General features: G+C 39.2%; 1 protein-coding gene and 1 non-coding gene across 3 annotated transcripts; both read left to right on the top strand.

The window, feature by feature from the left end:
* Positions 1 to 472: 472 nt before the first annotated feature.
* kif23 (kinesin family member 23) lies at positions 473 to 12,242 on the top strand. 2 transcript variants are annotated; one of them, XM_044015603.1, is made up of 23 exons: positions 473 to 573; positions 1,458 to 1,521; positions 1,691 to 1,819; positions 2,479 to 2,584; positions 2,857 to 2,993; positions 3,087 to 3,199; positions 3,286 to 3,456; positions 3,585 to 3,629; positions 4,441 to 4,553; positions 5,123 to 5,244; positions 5,345 to 5,447; positions 5,527 to 5,606; positions 5,765 to 5,884; positions 5,991 to 6,150; positions 6,505 to 6,666; positions 6,773 to 6,939; positions 7,034 to 7,207; positions 7,392 to 7,601; positions 8,539 to 8,772; positions 10,625 to 10,713; positions 10,813 to 10,891; positions 11,609 to 11,679; positions 11,769 to 12,242. In XM_044015603.1, the coding sequence occupies exons 1-23, from the start codon at positions 563 to 565 to the stop codon at positions 11,782 to 11,784; spliced, it is 2,676 nt and encodes an 891-aa protein (XP_043871538.1). In that variant the 5' UTR covers positions 473 to 562; the 3' UTR covers positions 11,785 to 12,242. The 2 variants fall into 2 exon arrangements, with proteins under 2 accessions (XP_043871538.1, XP_043871540.1); XM_044015605.1 differs by lacking the exon at positions 3,585 to 3,629.
* On the top strand, positions 4,614 to 4,710 carry LOC122760529. Its single transcript, XR_006358435.1, has one exon. It is a non-coding gene; the product is annotated as a Z30 small nucleolar RNA (small nucleolar RNA).
* Positions 12,243 to 19,111: the final 6,869 nt, after the last annotated feature.

Here is a 19,111-nt window from a genome sequence, read left to right as displayed (position 1 = left end):
AAAAAAGGAGTCTCACATTTTTGTTATTCTTTATTTCTTCTTATATTTGAGACTGTTGACATATATGGGTCAGATCAAAATGTTTGAAAGTGTTATATATATAGGCAATGTCTTTGCATATTTTGATTTATGTATGTAAAAAAGTGAATTATATATTGCTCACTGCTGGAAAAATTTGGATTTTTGAATATCAGTAACAGTCTTTGCAGGTCTAATTGAAAATTGTTCCAGAAAAAAATCACATGGTCACAATGAAAAAAAAGATTCTAATAAGTACATTTTTAATTTAAATGAGGAATATATTTATAATATAAGAACATTTAGAGGGTGATCTTTGTGTGTGATTCATCTGATGAACGTTGATATGAACCAAAACATCCTGGTTTCCATAACAGGCCCGGAAGTGACGACAGAGACACATGACTGTTATTCTGACATTTCATTGGCTCCTATCAGCCCGTTTTGAAAAGATCCAGTGATTTGAGGCGGAGGGAAAGTTCAAACCTGTAGCAGCAGGAAACAAAAAACGGTATAAGATAACCACAACAAGTTCCAGGTTACGATGATCAGACAGTAAGTGCGCTTTATTCTTCCCCGCTTCACATGAAAACGGCCTTGTGTACAAATACATTGTTTAGAGTATTTATAGTAGTTTATAACGATTGGCTTTTGTTAGGTTAAGCCGGGGCTAACTATGCTAATGCTAACAGTGTCCATGAGCTTCTTCAAAATGCTTTCGCCTAGAAAAGTCCCACATTAAATGTTGTCCCTTGTCTTCTGCAAACTGCAATGATGGATATTAAACATATGTCAAGTGCTTATTTATGGTTTTTAAGTCGTATATGGGGTTGTCATGCTGCAACAGTCTGTGAACAAGATTAATTCAAATAATAATAGTAATTGAAAAACGTCAAATCTTTTTGAAAATTGGTCTGACAGTTAATTAATTCCTTGCCCTACTAGACTAGAAAGAAGTACAGCATCCTTTCATATTTTGTAAAACACCCGTTTTGTGCTCATTTCTTTATTTGATCCGTCATGGACTTCAACATATAATCACATATATAAGCAAAAAGCCTGGAATGTATAAATGAATGTATCTGTATTATAAATGCTCAAATACACATTATGAAGATTCAGAATTCACATGCCACCACCATGAATACAAGGATTGAAATTTAAAGCATTTGTTTCCAAGATGTGAGTCACAATCCAGAAAATAAGTATATTATAGCCTTTGGCCATTTTGTTTCAGTTAAATTAAAAATGTCAAACATACTTGTCAAAACTGAGAATTGGTTTCAACAAGATGTTCAAATAACTGTCTTTGAATATCCATCAGTCCAAAATTGGAATTTTTTTTTGCTGATGGTAAATTCTCATATATGTTGACTTGGTGATATCTACCGAATCCAATCCAGCACATTGTAAAGTGAAGGAAATTTGTTTTATTTCAGAAAGGGTAAGACACCCCGCAGGCCTCCAAAAACACCCTCCAGCAACCAGAAAGACCCAGTTGGGGTGAGTGAAACTGTAGCATTATTTTTAATTAAATGTACACTTTTGGCAAGTTGTAATTAAATTGTTAATGTTATAGTATTTTTCCCCCCAAAAGCTACAATTATCAAAGAGAAAAAAAAAAACATGAATGCATAACCATGAAGGACATGTCACTGATATTGTGATGTAGGTGTACTGTCGTGTACGTCCTCTGGATTTGGGAGATGAGGAATGCTGTATTGAGGTGATCAGCGATACTACCATCCAACTACACTGGCCTGAAGGCTTCAAAGTAAACCGTAATGGAGAATACAAAGAGGTAACCATCAATGTGATCTTTTTATCATTTTTTTCCCTTCTCCCCTCTTATATAGAATATACTAGTGAAGTTGTCTGATATATTTGGCATCAATTCTCTAAAACAGATTTCAGGGGTAGGGTTGGACATTTTATACATATTTGTCGTTTTGTCTAATACAGCTCTGTGCCATCATAGAGCTCCATATTTGAACAGTCACTAGTAGAACCACACCAACAAGCCACACTGTTGCACTCATTTTGATTCGTTGCTGTAGACACTGTTGTAAATACTTAAAACAGTTTTTAGTCACTATGTATTAATCAAAATATTTCCTAAAAGATGGACTAAATACCAGTGTTTAAGTTGCATTTGCTAAATCCTGCAGTATAAAATATTAAATTACTTCCTTCTTTCCCACGATTTCCCATTATTTGGTTGACTTCCAGTCTCGTTTGCATCAGGCCAAGCCAAGTAGACCACATGCTTTCTTCTCTTTGTCTTGCCCTGTTTTTTTTCCTGGCTGCTTGTAATATGTCATCCACCCAGAAGAAACCATGAAGTAAAGCAACTCCTTCCTAAATTGAAATCAAAATATTGTGCCAACCTCCGGCTTTTATGTAATTAAGTATGCTTCTCGTAAATAATCAAATCTCTCTTCTTCTTTTTTCCGTTCTCAGACACAGTATTCCTTCCAAAAAGTCTTTGGGGTTTCATTATCCCAGATGGAGCTGTTTGAGAATGTGGCCAAACCTCTTGTTGATGACCTTATCCATGGAAAAAATGGTAAGAACACAGGACAGCTGATTTATTTAATTTGAAAAACATTTGCACTCAGTTGTCTAAAAAAAGTCGCCAAAAAATATGTGCTCTTGTTTGGCATCTCCCACTTTTCTGTCTCACTTAGCCCATTATGAGGAAAAGATGTGCCAACCTGTAATCTACAGGCATTTCTCTTTTACCTTCACGGTTAAATGTGCACAGGTTCACCAAGAAGTAAAGTTAGTTAAAGTTGTTCAAGAGTGTTAATATGAGCTGAATCTGTCTGATTGATGCAGGTCTGCTCTTTACTTACGGTGTGACGGGAAGTGGAAAGACCTTTACCATGACTGGCTCTCCAGGCCAGGGTGGACTTCTACCTCACTCACTCAGCATGATCTTCAACAGTATACAGCCCTACCAGGCCCAAAGATATGTAAGAAAGTAGACAAGAATTAATCATATTTTGTGAAATCTCTACGTTTATTTATTTAATTTCATGGCCGTTGTTTTTTTATTCTTTTTTCAGATCTTTAAGACAGATGAAAAAAATGGTATAGAGATCCAAAATGAAGTTGAAGCTTTGTTGGAACGTCAAAGGCGAGAAAACAACATGCTGGCTCCTAAATCGGCCTCCTCAAGGTAAGTCTGGACCTTGAAAAACCGCAATCAGCTGCTGCTGTGAAATGTAAATTGGCACTTGATGTGTAATTGGCAATGTGTTTCAGACAAAAGCTTGATCCTGAAATTGCCGACATGATCAAACCGGAGGAGGCTTATAAAGCAGATGGTGTGGATGAGGACAGCAGCTACAGTGTCTTTGTCTCCTACATAGAAATCTACAACAACTACATATATGATCTCCTGGAGGAAGCTCCGGAAGATGTAATCAGACCAAAGTAAGTTCAGGAAATGCAAACCGGAAGGATTTTAATGCAGATATATGAATGTACACTCAGTAGTGTATTTGAACTCTTAAGAGCTGTCAGACCAAAGAAAAAAAAATCTGGTCTTTTCTCTTTACTAGGTGGAATGGTGGAGGCACACCCGTGCGCCAGAACACTGAGTTCATGTATGTGACCAGTGATTACTCGTTCATCAGACATTGGAGTAGTGGCTTGATTTAGATAAGCTTATAGTATCTGTTGCAAACAAATGTGCAGAGTGTAAATTAAATCTCTTCAACACTGGAGGTGGACAAGCTCGTAATTGGCTGGTGTATTCTTTGTAATAGGGAATCCACACGGAACCAATTATCACAACAGTGTAGTTGCAAGTTACAGAAACCTAGGGCAGGGTATCACGTGAAATATGTATTTTTAAAACAGGTGGTTACATGAGGTTGGTTGACATGTGCTGTATTTATAAAGGACCAATCTGAGTCTCGAATCTAGTCTCTAAATGAATTGCTTGCATGGTACCACTTCATACTATATTTTAAGAACTAACAAATCTGTTAAAAATGAAGTAAATTAAGCTGAATTTATTATGCAAATATAGGGAATCCAAGCAAGTATTCAATGCCATAATTATCCAGCATAAGTCTTCCATATTGTCAAGAACACAGTGAGAACAAGGTAAATGCAGGGTCCTCTCACCAAATAACTTCTCCAGTGTTGATGAGAGTTTCTTTGATTGCAAAAATCATTAGTCACCCCTCTCCCGCTTGTTGTCTTGACATGGCAAAGCCCCTGAATGTCTATACATCTGCTGTCTGTCGCTTTAAATGTCACTTCATGATTGTAACTGTCTGATTGCCTTCTGTGGCTGTGATCAAGCAACATTAATATTCCCTGTGCAGTTGTTTCATGGCCCACTTTCCGTTGCATGAAAAATGCAGTCATTTGTCTTCACTGGCTAACAGCTGTATTTCTTCACTGTAGACCACCTCAGTCTAAAATCCTCCGAGAAGATCAGAACCACAACATGTACGTGGCTGGCTGCATGGAGATTGAAGTCAAGTCTGCCGAGGAGGCTTTTCAAGTATTCTGGAGAGGTGAGTTGTCTCAACGTCTGCGTTTAGAAATTAAAGGCTCCGTTTTAAGCGATGAAAACAGTGCGCTGATGATCGTGGATGTGACTGACCCAGTATTTCTGGACTATGGCCTGGATTTGACTGGGAAATGACCTCAGTTAATCTTCTCTCTGAGCAGCTGTAGTCGATGAAATTGCATGTTAAAAATGTATATCATTTGCATTGTGCATTAGGTAGTTTTTTGTTCAGTTGCTGATGTCTACAATTTATGTTGATTAGATAGACTTTTTTATTTGTATGACTGTAAAAGTGTTGTTGTTTTTTTTCTTTTCCTCCACAATTAGAGCTGTTAATGCCAGTAATGGCACAACCCACTTTTGTTCAAGGCAAAATTGTTTTAAATCAAATGGCTTTTTAATCATTGTATATTAATAATTTGCAGCATTTGCTATGAGAAAGTGATGTTAATGATTGTATGTATGTAAGTTTTAGCAGCAGTGCTCAATAATCTAGCAGTGGTGGCATACAGCAGCAGATTGAACGTAGGGTGAACTCTACTTAAACGCTTTATACATATGGTGTTGTTTTAGGTCAGAAGAAGAGGAAAGTTGCCAACACACGTCTGAACAGGGAGTCTAGCCGCTCCCACAGTGTGTTTATTGTTAAACTGGCTCAGGCTCCTCTTGATGCAGAAGGTGACAACATTCTCCAGGTCAGTTCACATCGAAGTACAATTATCTGAACTCTCTAATTCATACTTGGATGAATTTTGAACAACAGTTTTGATATTTTAAGTATTTACTTTTTGTCAGGATAAGAACCAGGTGACTGTCAGTCAGCTGTGCCTGGTCGACTTGGCAGGAAGTGAGCGCACTGGTAGGACGGGGGCAGAAGGCACTCGTATACGTGAAGCAGGTTTGTGAACTCAACATTAAGATTTAGTCTCACCCTTAGCTGAGCTTGACATGAGATTAAACGGCAATCTCTGTTGCAGGAAACATTAATCAGTCTTTGCTGAATCTGCGGACGTGCATTGAAGTACTGCGAGAGAACCAGATGTGTGGCACAAACAAGGTATGACCAATAAATCCTTTTCCTCCACATGTATACTCTGACTCTGCAAGTTGTCTGTCTTACTTGGACTATGTACTTGGCTCGATAAACTGTGCATGTAAACTTACTGACTAACACTTTAATTATAGTCACCTAAGTAATCTACGTTTCTCTTATAGATGGTTCCTTACAGAGACTCTAAAATAACCCACCTGTTCAAGAACTACTTTGATGGCGAGGGAAAAGTCAGAATGGTTGTTTGTGTTAATCCCAAAGCCGACGACTATGATGAAACCTTGGTAAGTTTGTTCCACATTTTATTGTCCATCACTTGTTTTTTTTTTTTTCCCCCTTAAACGAACTTTGTAATTTGTGTGACACATAACGGGAGCTCTGTTCGTGCAGCTTGTGATGCGGTTTGCAGAGATGACTCAGGAGGTGGAAGTAGCTCGGCCGATGGACAAGCCCATCTATGGTTTCACTCCAGGCCGTCGGAACAGAAACCAGGCCTTCAAAGAGGAACTGTCTCGCAGACTGGAGGAGCGAGGTGGTCCGATCGACAGGGGTAAACCAAAAAATCTCAGTCACTGTCTAGTTTGCATTGATGAATACATTTGGAACATTGCACTTGCAATGGACAGAAAATGTGAATCCGCCAGTGCAGACCAATGGATTCATATATTAGTTTTATTTTTTCCTGCTGAATGATGTGGTAATGCTCCTTCCCTGTGACTATTACTCAGTCATGTACAGTATAGACACTCCTCCTACATACCCTTTTATATGAATGCATTTGTAAACATTACAAATATTTGATGTTTATTGTGTTTACATGTGGGCCTATACATCTGTTGAATGTTTGAAATGCTTTTTAGATCACACAGCAGCTTAAGGAGTTGTGTTAACGCTGTTTCTGCAGACTTGCCCTCTGTTATAAACCACCTGGTGCACAGCCTCCCTCCTATCCCTTCCTCTGAACTGGTCGACCCTCATGATGACATCACCCTGCCGCGGCTGATTGAAGCTCTGCAGAACAGACACAGGATGAGGCAGATGATGATTGATGAGTACAATAAAGCAGGTGCCTCATTAATTTAGCTCAGCTCTCACCTTGTGGCTTTGACAGTTTAGGTCACTTAAAGGGTGATTTTTCCGTCACGGCTCACACTTTGTCTTATTATTTTTAGCCAACACGATGAATTCAATGCTTCAGAGAGTGGATGGCAACCTCATTTCCAAAGAAGATTTTATTCATGAACAAAATGGCAAACTGGCAGAGAAAGAGAAAATTATCCACAACAACAAGGCAGAGATTGACCGCTTGGAGAAGAGAACCAAAATGCAGGAACACAAGGTGTGTGGGGAAAAAAACCAAAACAAAACAAATACCTGTTGTGGTGGTTCATAGATGTTTTTTTTCTAAAATGCTGCTGATGGTTCTGTTCCAGATTGAAATCCTTCAGAAAACGACTAAAATCTATGAGGACGACAAGCGCTCACTGAAGCAGGAGCTGGAAACCAGAGAGCAGAGGCTGCATCGAGAGCTTTCAGAGAAGCGGCGCATGGAGCAGCGTATGAACGGTGCCGTGTCAGACACGCAGCACAAGTGGGAGAAAGAATGTGTAAGTTACTTTTATTTATTGCCAGCTGTGTGATAAGAATACCAATGTTTTGTTTACTACAGTTGTTGAAGTAGCACAATCCCTTTGCTGCCTTTGGTGATTGTTCAAACTGAGGTTTGATTTTGACCTCAACTTATCATTTATCCACGTTTTCACTATTGGGTCATTGCCTCGTGTCATGCAGGTGAGACGTGTAAATGCGATGCAGCTGGAGATGCAGAACAAGCTCTGGGTGAAAGACGAGAAGCTGAAGCAGCTCAAGGCAATCGTGGCGGAGAACAAGACACCGGGTGGTCCTGATCCTCCTCCACGTCTGGTGCAGCAGCATCCTCAGCGACCTTCCAGAGAGGAGCGCCTTCCTGCAAAGAGATCTGCTTCGCCTTCACCTCTCCCTGTATGTTTGTTGTACTTCAAATTCAATTGGTTCTTATTAGGGGTGGGTCAAAATATCGATTTGGTGATATATCGTTTCTCTTCCTCGTGCAATACATTGATTCGCCAGGCCTAATATTTTAATATCAGCGGGATAATGGTGGAGAAAGCTACTTTTTTACTTTGTTCTCTATGTTGTGAATAAATGGAGAAATCCTGCACTTTTAACTTTTCACTGACGTTTCGTTTTCGTCAGTTAGACAGATATCGTGGTGTTTCGCTAAATGATTGTCTTGCCTTGTCTCATTGATTATTGCAGAATCGTTGTTTCGTGATATTATTGATATCGTGGACCATGTATCGTGTCACCACTAGTACGTATCACTGTTAAATGACATTGACATGTACTTTATCTGTCTTCTAACAGCTACCGTAGTCTATGATCAAAACACTCCTGACTGAACAAACATTACTAATCCTGATCTCAACATCACACTTCTTACAGAGTGTTAGAAGTGAATACAGTGCTTCAGTCTTGCAGCAATAACAACCGTAACAAACTGAACATTCACCATTAGAGATTTATGAGAATGTGTCACAGAGCTGTTCAACTGTTCAACTCTCTGGTAATTAATGAGGCTGTATTTAAAACTAGTGCGTGTCTTTTGGGTGTAAACAAATGTCTGTTCGAATTAAACCATTGTCAAATGAGTTCACACGATCCCGATTAAGCCCATCAGCTCCACACGACTCTCTGTAATTTTCAATATAATGGTGTTTAGATCTCACGTTGCCTAGCAACACAGAGGAAGCGATTTCCATGAATAAAATGGTTTCTCCAACTTTGCTTAACTGCTGGAGATACTTTCACTTGTAAGAACCAGTTTTGTGGCAGGCATTTAACTAAGGTTTACTTTTTAAACTTTGTTTGTCTTCCCCTCTGCTGCTGACCTGAGCAGACGACGACACCAGTACGTCCGTTGCATCGCCGCTCCCGGTCTGCAGGTGGGGAGAAGTGGGTGGACCATAAGCCCACCTCCAGCCTGGACTTGGGTACAGTTTTGCAGCCCGTCATCCCTAATGCCATCCAGGTGTCTGCCCCCAGCGAGAAGGCCTTGTCAAAGTGCGATAGATATGTGTTAACGCATCAAGAGGTTGCCTCTGATGGCGAGATACAGACTCAACTTATTAAGGTAAGTGTGTTCAGCATATGTTGATGCATTTCTGCTGTTGCCTGTTTTTATAATGACTTGATTGTAATTACTGTCTCCGACATCATGGTCATGCTACCTGCTTTATTTTTGGGAAGTTGTGAGTGCTGGTGCTCAAAGCAGCTGATGGTTTTTCCAACAACAGTCTATAGACCTACGAGCCTGGGTAACGCTAGACAGCTTGTTCATCCATGATATATAATAACTACATTGTCAGTTATGATATGTAACAAATTGTTAGTTATTACTGAAATTCATAGTTCATAAGATGCTCTGTTTAAAGGGGCAAAATCAACTTTTTTAACATTTTAATACTTATATTTGGGACTCTGGAGGCCCTACCAGTCGCCAAATTGTGGAAGAAGAATACTCAGTCCTTTTTTCATGGTCCCCCTTAGTGCAAGTATAGGAGATGAAACACGCAATGTTGAATTCCCTGCGCATTGTGACCACACAATGCCCATTTCACCGCAAATGTTGCCATCCCACCAGTAAGTTTACTTGGAGAGCTCCACCATAGCTCCACCTTGTCCCTATAAAATGCGAGAGTGTAGGCGAGGGAGGAAGAGCGGTATTATGTCATCGCGGAAGGATAAGCGTGCTGTTCGTGGCTGCACAGTGGTGGAGCACAGACTCAGACACAGACTTCCAGCCTCAGAGGATTTGTGTGTCCCGTGGATAAATTTTATATATGAAGCAAATGTGCCGGATAAAATCAGCAAACGTGTGTTTGTGGGTTCGCACCACTTCGCATCAGACTGCGGCCAGTGGGCGCCGTATTTAGTCAGCGAATGTATTTCACCGACGTACAAACTGACCATTCTGACATGCCCTGTTGCAGTCTACATACTACAACTTCTTCTGTAGCTTCCTCTTGTTCATATATGTTTGAACTCTGGTTCAAACATATATGGTTGAACCGCAATGTTTCCTCCACCAGCCATGTTTCTCCCACAGTTCATGTTCAACTGTTGTCATGGTAGCGTGAGCGTGCAGGCGTCGACACACCCCCTGGAACAAGTGGGCGTGTGTTTGCCTGTGTCTCATTTGCATGTAAAGGGCCCAGGCACAAAACTGAGCGTTCTGAAAAGGGCGGCTTTGGCAGGGTTATTGAACTGCTATGGTGCTTCATCCTTATGGTATTTTGACCAAAGCATGTCACTGACATGTTCATTAGGACACCAGGGAACTAGTTTAACTTGGAGAAATAGGGTATAATATGTCCCCTTTAAAAAAATGACAACATACAGGTTAAACAGATGGTATACACCAGTTCTGGTCATGGGACATTGTGTCTATGTTACTGATTGAGGGTACTACACACCCACACACACACACACACACACACACACACACACACACACACACACAGGTTCAGTAGTAGGGTATACAAAACATTTATTGCAGTATGTGGCATATTCACCTAATCATTCCTTATAAATATTTTGTTTGTGCTTAATGTTTTGTTTGCAATAATATTGGCCACTTTTCCTCATTAAAATAATGGCTTTTAGTAATTGTAATAAAGCAATTGTTTTTAAAAGAAAGCTGAAAGAACTATGGGTTTAAAAGGAGCTGTCTCTTTGGGGCTGGACCTGTCTTCACTTTGTTAAAGAGAAAGTAACCATTGAACTTTACAATTTTGTGCTGTGTTTGCTATGGAGATTATATTTGATTGTTTATATAATAATGTATTATTCTCACATTGGGAAAACCTGGCAATTTCCTAACTATGTGTACATCAACTGACCATAGTAAGACCAGATAATACCAGACTTGTATGTGCCACTTGTTTAAATTGGCTGCTACCTCAGAAATCTTATTTTTCTTTAAGGGAGAGGTGATAAAAACCAGGGGAGGAGGACAAGCTGTCCATTTCACTGACATTGAGACGCTGAAACAGGAGGTCACCACAGTCCCACGGTACATGTTGCTTGCGGGTTAATAGGTGCTGATTAACCAGATGTTATACAGTATATGATGCTTTAACTATTTTATATTACCTCACATTTGTTACTGAAGTCGTAAGAGAAGATCTGCAGAAGGAGCGCCAGCCAGTGGTGATCAATCAGATGGAGCTTGGACTGATGTGGAGACAAGGGTAAGATGATGTTCAGTTCTTGGCGAGCAATCACTGCATTTGTCTTTTTAGTATAGAAAGGTGACATTAAAAGTGGTGGATACACTTGTATGTCTCTTGTTGCTGTACTTAATTTAGAGAACATGGATAATATATAAAAAAAAATAAAAATATATTGACTTCACCTCTTTTTCTCTACTAAGCAGTTAAGTTTGATCTTGGGCTGCATCTATCAGTCCTTTTCATAATCAATCCGTTGATTATTTTCTTGATTCATCAGTCAGTTGTTTGGATAATAAAATGTCTTTAAAGAAAATGTTTTTTAAGAATGTTGATCTGTGTTTCCCAAACCTCGAAACGATGATGTTCTCAAATGTCTTGTTTTGTCCACAAACCAAAATGATTCTGTTTTAATGATTTCTTTGTGAGATGGAACAGAGAAACCAGAAAATATTCACATTCAAGAAGCTGAAATTTTTTTTTTTAATTATAAGAAAACACTCAAACTGATTATCAAAATACTTCATTAGTACTATAAAAGTGGAGGCCCCCAGAATCTGCTTGTAATGTTTATTAACAACTAGTCAAAATAATTATGTTCGTTAAAGAAAAAAACAAAGTTATCACAGTTGGCGTTAAAAATAAAAATACTAAAAAAATATATTTTTTTTTTGCGTAAAAATTTGTTGTTGATGCATCTTCTAGTTTGCCGTCTCTTCATCTGTCTCTTGTGTGCAGTGCTCTGTGGGAGTGGAGATGAGAGCCGGATCAAACATGGGCCCTAGTTTTGAGCATCATGCGATCACCAAGTAAGACCTTTGTCTTTACAAATGATGTGCTTTTCCTTTGCATTTAAACTTTTCTAGAGATTTTGAATTATTCGTTTTTCTTTTAACAGGCGCAGGAAGCCCTAAAAGCAGTCGACGACTTCTCCAGTGATCACTAACCTCACCGCTATCCTCGTGCAATAGTCTAACTTTTTATATATTTAGCTATAGTGATGGTATTTATCTTATCATGATGTTTCTATGCTTTTATATATTCATGTGTCACCAAAGCCATTTTGTAAAATATTGTATGTTATATTTGAACCAGGAACGGTAAACAAGTGCTACTTGATTTAGTGAGGAAAGGTGGGAGCTGCGTCAGTGCTGCAGACCTGCATCTGAAAGAGTCTTTGCACGTAATTGTGTAACAGAGGCACATTTGTTATTTGGCACATGTGTTGAAGCTGCAACCAAACACACTTTCTGTCTCATGACTGTTGAACTGTAATGACCTTCAGTTATTTGTCAGTTTCTCTCTTTACATATAAAACTGAGCTCTCCTTTCTTCACTGTACATCCAGGAATAAAATTCCTTTGAAGCACTGTTGCATTGTGCGGGTGTGTGTGTGTGTGTGTGTATCTGTATGTACATATTTGTGAGGACCAAACAAATGTATAAACCATAGGAAGTGAGGACATTTTGACTGGTCCTCACAACTTTAAGTGGCCTTTTCAGGGCTAAGACTTGGTTTCAGGGTTAGTGTTTTGGTTAAGGGTTAGGCATTTAGTTGTGATGGTTAAGGTAAGGGGATGCATTAGGTCTAGTGTTCTCACTAAGAATGCTTTAGAGGAAATCATTTGTGTTTTTTTTTAACTTTAGGACCTTTTTCTGGCATAAACACTAACCTTGCCTGGTCTAATAGTTTTCATGGAGACCAAATTCTAGTCCTAATAAGGCAGAACATAATTCCAAGGAACTGAGCACCAAGATTTGGATTGTGGTTTGGTTAAGGTTAGGTTAATAACTGATTATGAATTACTATTTAGAATGTCCAAAGTAATGCGAGTCATAAAAGGACGACTGTGCAAACCTGTGTGTGTGTGTGTGTAGATACCAGATGTCTCAAACTTGCGGTCCTCTAATTGATAACAAGTTATGACTTATTTCTGTAGGTTTTTTTTTTTTATGAATGGATTTATTTTACATCATAATTAAGTTTTTATTGTGAAATATGCATTGCTAAATATCATAAACACTTATATTCTGCGAAATATCGTCACCTCTACTAATCAACTGCTTTTCCCCTCAAACAGTTGGACTGTAGTTCAATGAACTGACCCCTTCCTGACCAGACTAGATGCTCACTGGCCCCCCAGCTTATCTAATAGTATACATTACAGGAAATGCAATGTGCAGTCTGAACACTAGATGGCAGCACAAGACAGCCATACATTATAGCTCATTTGCACTGTAGAAATGACAAACACTGTCTGGCCAGTTAGGCTGGTTGTAATACTACAGTCATTTATTCACGTTAATAATATGACATTAAGACGTTAACTTCTCACGTCGTCCTTGAAGAAAGGCTCATTTAAGTATGTGATGCACTGGACTATTTAATGTTGCACTGTTGCAGTTGTGACTGCCTCATTATTTGTTTTTGGAAACAATGCTCAAAGAGAGATTTAATGTCAAGTTCAAGGTCTTCTGTGCCAAACCTGTGGTAATATCATGTCACATAAACAAAGCCTGTGTTCAATTACTCTGCTGAAATTGCTTTCCTGTGCCCATACTTGATTTGATATTCATTATGTTAAACAAGAGGCCTTGTATGAAATCCCTATTAAACCAATGAGGTTGGCTGCCTCCAGGCAGAGTCAGCTGGGTCAGCGCCACTCGCATACATTCATTCATTTATTTATTGGCTTACACAATTTTGTGGTTGGGTCTTGACTTTGACATTTTTTTTAAATAAATATTAACAGTTTTCACATTTGTCAGCAAGTAAAAAGATTATATTGGTGTGTAAGAAAAATACTGAGATCTTACTGAGATGTACTGAACCACAATACACTTTTAAAATGTATGAAATCATTACTGTTTATGTTAGACATGAATAGTATAATCCACATTGAGTGAAAGAATAGACCCTGTGTCATATTTAATTGTTGCATTTAATGAACTTGTGGAGGTATAAACAAATAATAATAAAGATTTATATAATCAAGTTCTTTTAAGCAATTGCAATTTTAATTTTAATCATTTAAAATATAAAACAAAAGAATACACGGATAATGGCAAACTATTATTTATTGTTTTATTTAAGTACCAAAGGGAAACTCAAAGCCAGAGGACATCCAATATTGAAATCACAAAGTTGGAAAAGAAATGTGATATTTAAAAACACGAAATAGGAATGATAAAAATGTAAATTGTAAGATAAGAAGGATAATCCTTTATTAGTCCAACAGTGGGGACATTTACAGTTAAGCAGCAGCAGACACGGGTAATAAATAACATAACTTCACATATGAATGCACAATATAGAAAGATATTGACTCTTAATATTAAAATAATAGAATAGACTAAATAGTGGATACATTGCATATACCAGAATATATACAGTATGAGCTTAATATTTACCATGTAATCCAGGATTGCACCCGAGCTATTGCACTTTTGTGAAATTGTGTCATATTGTGTCAAAAGTGTTATTTGCACATAAAATGAGTAACATGTTTCATGTATGGTCTACTGAGAGCAGTGATTGTTATGCAGTTTTATACTTAAACTACATTGAAGTATTGACGTTACGTACCCCAAACGTTAACATCATTACAGTATAGACACTTAGTTATTGTGATTTTTATCTTTTATTATGTCACACTCAAAAATGTTATTTTACACATAATATTTATTGACTGAATAAGTTATGTATTTCAAATCACTTTGAGCAGACAGGACTGTGAAACTATTACAAACTATTACTTTCATACTTTAAGTGACAATGTCCAATGTCGTATCATCTGAGCATCACCAGCTCATGGTTCAGTCTCTTTTTTTTTTTGCAGGCTTTGAGTAGACAGTTGAAATCTCATCTACAACCAGTTTGGCTGGCTTTCAATTGGAAAGCACTGGAGAGTGACTAACATGGAGCCTCTTGGAGAGGGTCAAGAGTCCAGAGCAACCAGTGGCCATTAAATTCACTCCTATGAGGTATCGAGTGCTTTCCTTTCTGACCAGGCTGTGTTTGATGTGCTGCACCACGCTATTATCCCCAGCTTCTGTCTAGAAGCCCTTCACAGGCAAGTGGCATGAGCATTATTAAGATGTTATTAGGAAACTCCTGTTGAGCCACTGATCAACATTACCGCTGTTTCAAATAGACACTTGAGTGAAATGAATGAAAACGGCACACAAAGGTGAGTCATGAGCATAATCCAGGTCAAACAGAACAACGCTGTTCATCCAGGCATATGGTAACAACACACTATGTTCCAGAAGGTACGGCTTATAATTACGCAGTGTGCTCCTCACCAGTGTTGTAAAACCTGCTGGAGGGAATTCTGATGTTCTATTCAAATGCACACAGTCAATTAGACCATCTCATATTTAAAAAGAGCACGCATAATTGCACTGTTTTATTGACTCTTAGCTTGAATGAGTCTGAAGACGCCTTTAGGCACTTTATGACGCTGATGAGGTACCATTCATATTTCTGACATTCAAAATCCACTATTTTATATGCTAGATAATCATTTAGGAGAGTTTTATCTGAGCAAAATTATGTTTTCCGCCATGAAAACAGTGACATTTCATCATCATCATCATCATCATCACCAACATTCAAGTGGATAATGGCGATCACTAGGAAGGTCTGCACATCCCACAGCCACTCAGTGTTCACATTCATGTGGAGATGTATTTGTGTGTCCACCTGATTTATAAATCGCTGTAGGTCTATCTTTATGACGAGTGACACATTTTACAGCGCACAGTCATTTGATCTGCTGTTTTACCAATATTGTGTAAGTTCTGTCACCCCCCTGAGGAATCATGAGTAATCACCAAAATACTGTTGGCGCCTCTTCATGACATATGCGTCGGTAATCTTTCACCGCTCCCTCTCCTCCTCTACCATGTTGTAAAAATGATGAGTGCTGAACGTGCAGCAGTGCATTTTTAGCCTACCTGTTGCAGCTGCCTTGCTTTACTGGTGCTACATTGTTGCTGTGCTTCCACTGGCCTCCTCCGTCATGATGTAAAATGGATCACTTCCTGAGTGGCGCATAGATGATCTTAACACTGCTTTACTGGGGAAGTAGTGTGGTTGTAGCTTAATCAACACTGTGTAACCTCAGGCAAAGGCTTGAATGTCTTCATTTATATTTAAAAAGCTATGCACTGTAGCTTTAAAGTGGCCATTTTGTTTAGGAAAGTTTGACTGGAGTCACAGGTTCATGACCTCTTTGTGTGCACATGATTAACATGCTGGAATGAATCTGCCTGTGAATAGTGGGCATGGGCTTAAATAGGTGTGATGAACGTGTAACTCTATCCACTCCATTCTTGGCCTTTGGGGGCATCTGAGTTGCGTTGGTGGTTTCAGTTTACCCCAAATCTGTATCATAACAACTGGTGTGTTTGGTGATATGAAGGGCAAGTGGAGGCAAGTACTTCAACCACAGCCACAGCTGTGCTTTAAATCAGAGCTTATTATGAGGTTTCATGCTTTCTTTTAACGATCCCAGACAATGAGTAAATTAGGGGCAAACATGAGTAAACACTGCATGAGTAAAGCTTTCCAAGGCAAAGCTCTGAGCAGGGTCTGTTCACTACATCTTAGTATGTCAAGGCCGTGGCTGTCAGCCAGCTAAATGTGTCGGGCCGGAAAGATATGTGAATGCAGATGAGTGCTGACAGCCAGTCAATTGTCATTCAGTCCATCTCCCAGCCTCTTGGGACTCATCTAGTTTTGTTTTGTGTGTGTGTGTGTGTGTGGGAGGGGGCCTCCTCTTCACTGCTCACTCACCTCACACTTCTCTGCCTTAATGCACCATGTTCACTGTTAATAAGAGGCACAAGCTCCTACGCTCTCTTTTCTGCCGGTGTCACAACATGCAGATAGACAGACTCCTGGAGGGGAAGTTTGTTTGTTTCCTTTTCCAGCTGTTTAGAGGCACACAAAGTAAGAATCGCTAAGGGGTGATATGTGGTTCAGAACACCTCATCCCATCTGCCGCCTGCTTCTCTTCGGGCTGTTGCTTTTATTATATGGCTGCTCCAATCAGAGTCTATCTGACGGGATACATGTCATCTATTGGGAGGTATTTAACGCATGGTGTGTCATTTCTGCTACAAGAGATTTCTCAGTGAAGACGAAAGCAAAAGACCTAGTTTGATAATGTTGGAAAGCAGGGTTGTTTTCTCTGTGCTTTCACGTTTTCTTACCACTTTATTGGAAACGTTTCGGCTAATGTACTCAACACAACACAATATGTGACTTTAGTCACATATTGTTAATGCATTTTTACATATTTAATGCAGAAATGCTACGTGTTTAATCGTTAATCCATGCAGGAGATAATGATTGCGTCATCCGATAAGTCTGTCTCTCTAATCCATTTCCTCAAAGTTATCATTTCAGGCTCGAGTTGTAATGAGTGATCCATTTGTCTTTGTGCTTCTTGTTGCGGTGACACATCAACACAGGGACAGTTGACCTCTGACAAACACAATTCAAGTCATGACTGACTTGTTATTGAAAATATTGGAAACCATTGTTGTGTAGGCTCATTACTAGCCAAACTGAGTTGAATCGTGTTTTTTCCTGCCTGTCTTTGTTCTTGGCAGCTCTGTGAGTGCTCGCAGCTGTCAGTTCAGTGTACTCTCTTTGCCCAGTATATGTGGCTTGGCTGCACTTTTAGCTGGCTGTGGGTCCTTACTCTGATGACAGTATGCCATGACTGATTTCCGTTGACTCACTTTCATTGTAAACCACAATGTGTCCCTCATATAAAAATTCAACTGCTTTTTTTTTTTTTAATTCAAGTCGTTGATCTCATCTAGTTAACGCTGAGGCTTAACCAGACTTCGAGTGCAGTCAGCTGATTATTTAAGTGGCGCTTCGCTCCAAGCAGTTTGCTGATTAAATGAAAGGAGAAGAGATGCCAGAAATGATTGTACTGACAATGGTGAAATGCAGCATGATGTACAATGACTTAACGGTTGTTGGGTGTGGAGAAAGTTTTTTTTTTATACTACATGAATCTTAACCTCTGCAAGTACAAATCATATGTTAGCATTAAAAACACATTCGATTTACCTGCTTGACGTATATTTGTGAGTCCAAGTTTCCTAATGAAAGAGGGGAAAGAAGTGGTATTTCAAACCTTTTGTCCTGCCAATGCAAAATACTCTCACTGGAACCAGCTTATCTCTGAACAATCATACATGGCATTTGGAGGAGGGTGAAACAGCACCACAATTTTCATATCTGCATAAAGCACAGTTAGGCCTCTATAAAGCAAACACAAAAGGCGCTTTGGATGCACACATCATCTGTTTATCTTAAAATAGTCTTCCACGTTGCTGCTCTGATAGGTACCTTGCACGTTGCAGTTTGCAGATGGTAGGTAATTACTCATGGTTCGTTAGGGAGTTTATCTTATATTAAATTCATTCATTAGATATTGCTAAGATGCAAAGTTCATTCATTTGAATAATGCAGCAACTTTTATCACAGCAGGCCGGGTATGAGAATGAAAGGAGAGGTTACAGCACTAATATGTGCAAACAGGATGAGAACTTTGGCTGAGACTTCTGTTGACAGAGTGGAAGGGACAGTAGCTCCATGAAGCAGAAATACTGGACTGACTGTGGGTTCATATTATTCACAGAGCATGCTATTTTCATGGTGCGTGTAGCCTCATGATTAATGGCTGTTAATGGCTTCAGATTTTGCACTTGAACATTACCTGAGGAACACATCTGCATAGGCCTTACTGGATACTAATGATCCACCAGCGCATGCCTAATAAACTGAACTGAGAATTCAAATGAGGCTCAACCTGCCTGTGAGGCTAGCTTAAGCAAACACCAGGACAGCTGGCAGAGAAATCATTGTGACTAATGGTCTCAGTGTGAGACAGGGGCTGGGCTGTGGGTGGTTGTTTTACCACACTAAGAAGAACAGACTTTGTCTTTCTATAGCATACAGTGTGACAGTGTGATGCTGGAAGTGTTGGCTTTGTTTTTGCTTGCTTTGCTTTTCTTGTTGCTGTTCTGCAGCAACAGGAACGATGACAAAATGAGTTCTAATTGTACTCATTATTCTCTCTCCTTTGAATGTGGCGGCCTTGTGAACGTGAATGCTAAGAGTGGAGATACATTACTCATTACGCTGTTTACCCTATCACCTGTGGATTTTTCACCAATGGGAATGTGTTCACTTCCAGGTGAAATGACTGCACT

This window comes from Solea senegalensis, unplaced genomic scaffold, assembly GCF_019176455.1.
Source record: "Solea senegalensis isolate Sse05_10M unplaced genomic scaffold, IFAPA_SoseM_1 scf7180000013710, whole genome shotgun sequence".
Taxonomy (NCBI): Eukaryota; Metazoa; Chordata; class Actinopteri; order Pleuronectiformes; family Soleidae; genus Solea; species Solea senegalensis.
Note: the sequence above shows the minus strand (reverse complement) of the source record. Positions and strands in the feature narration are given on the sequence as shown.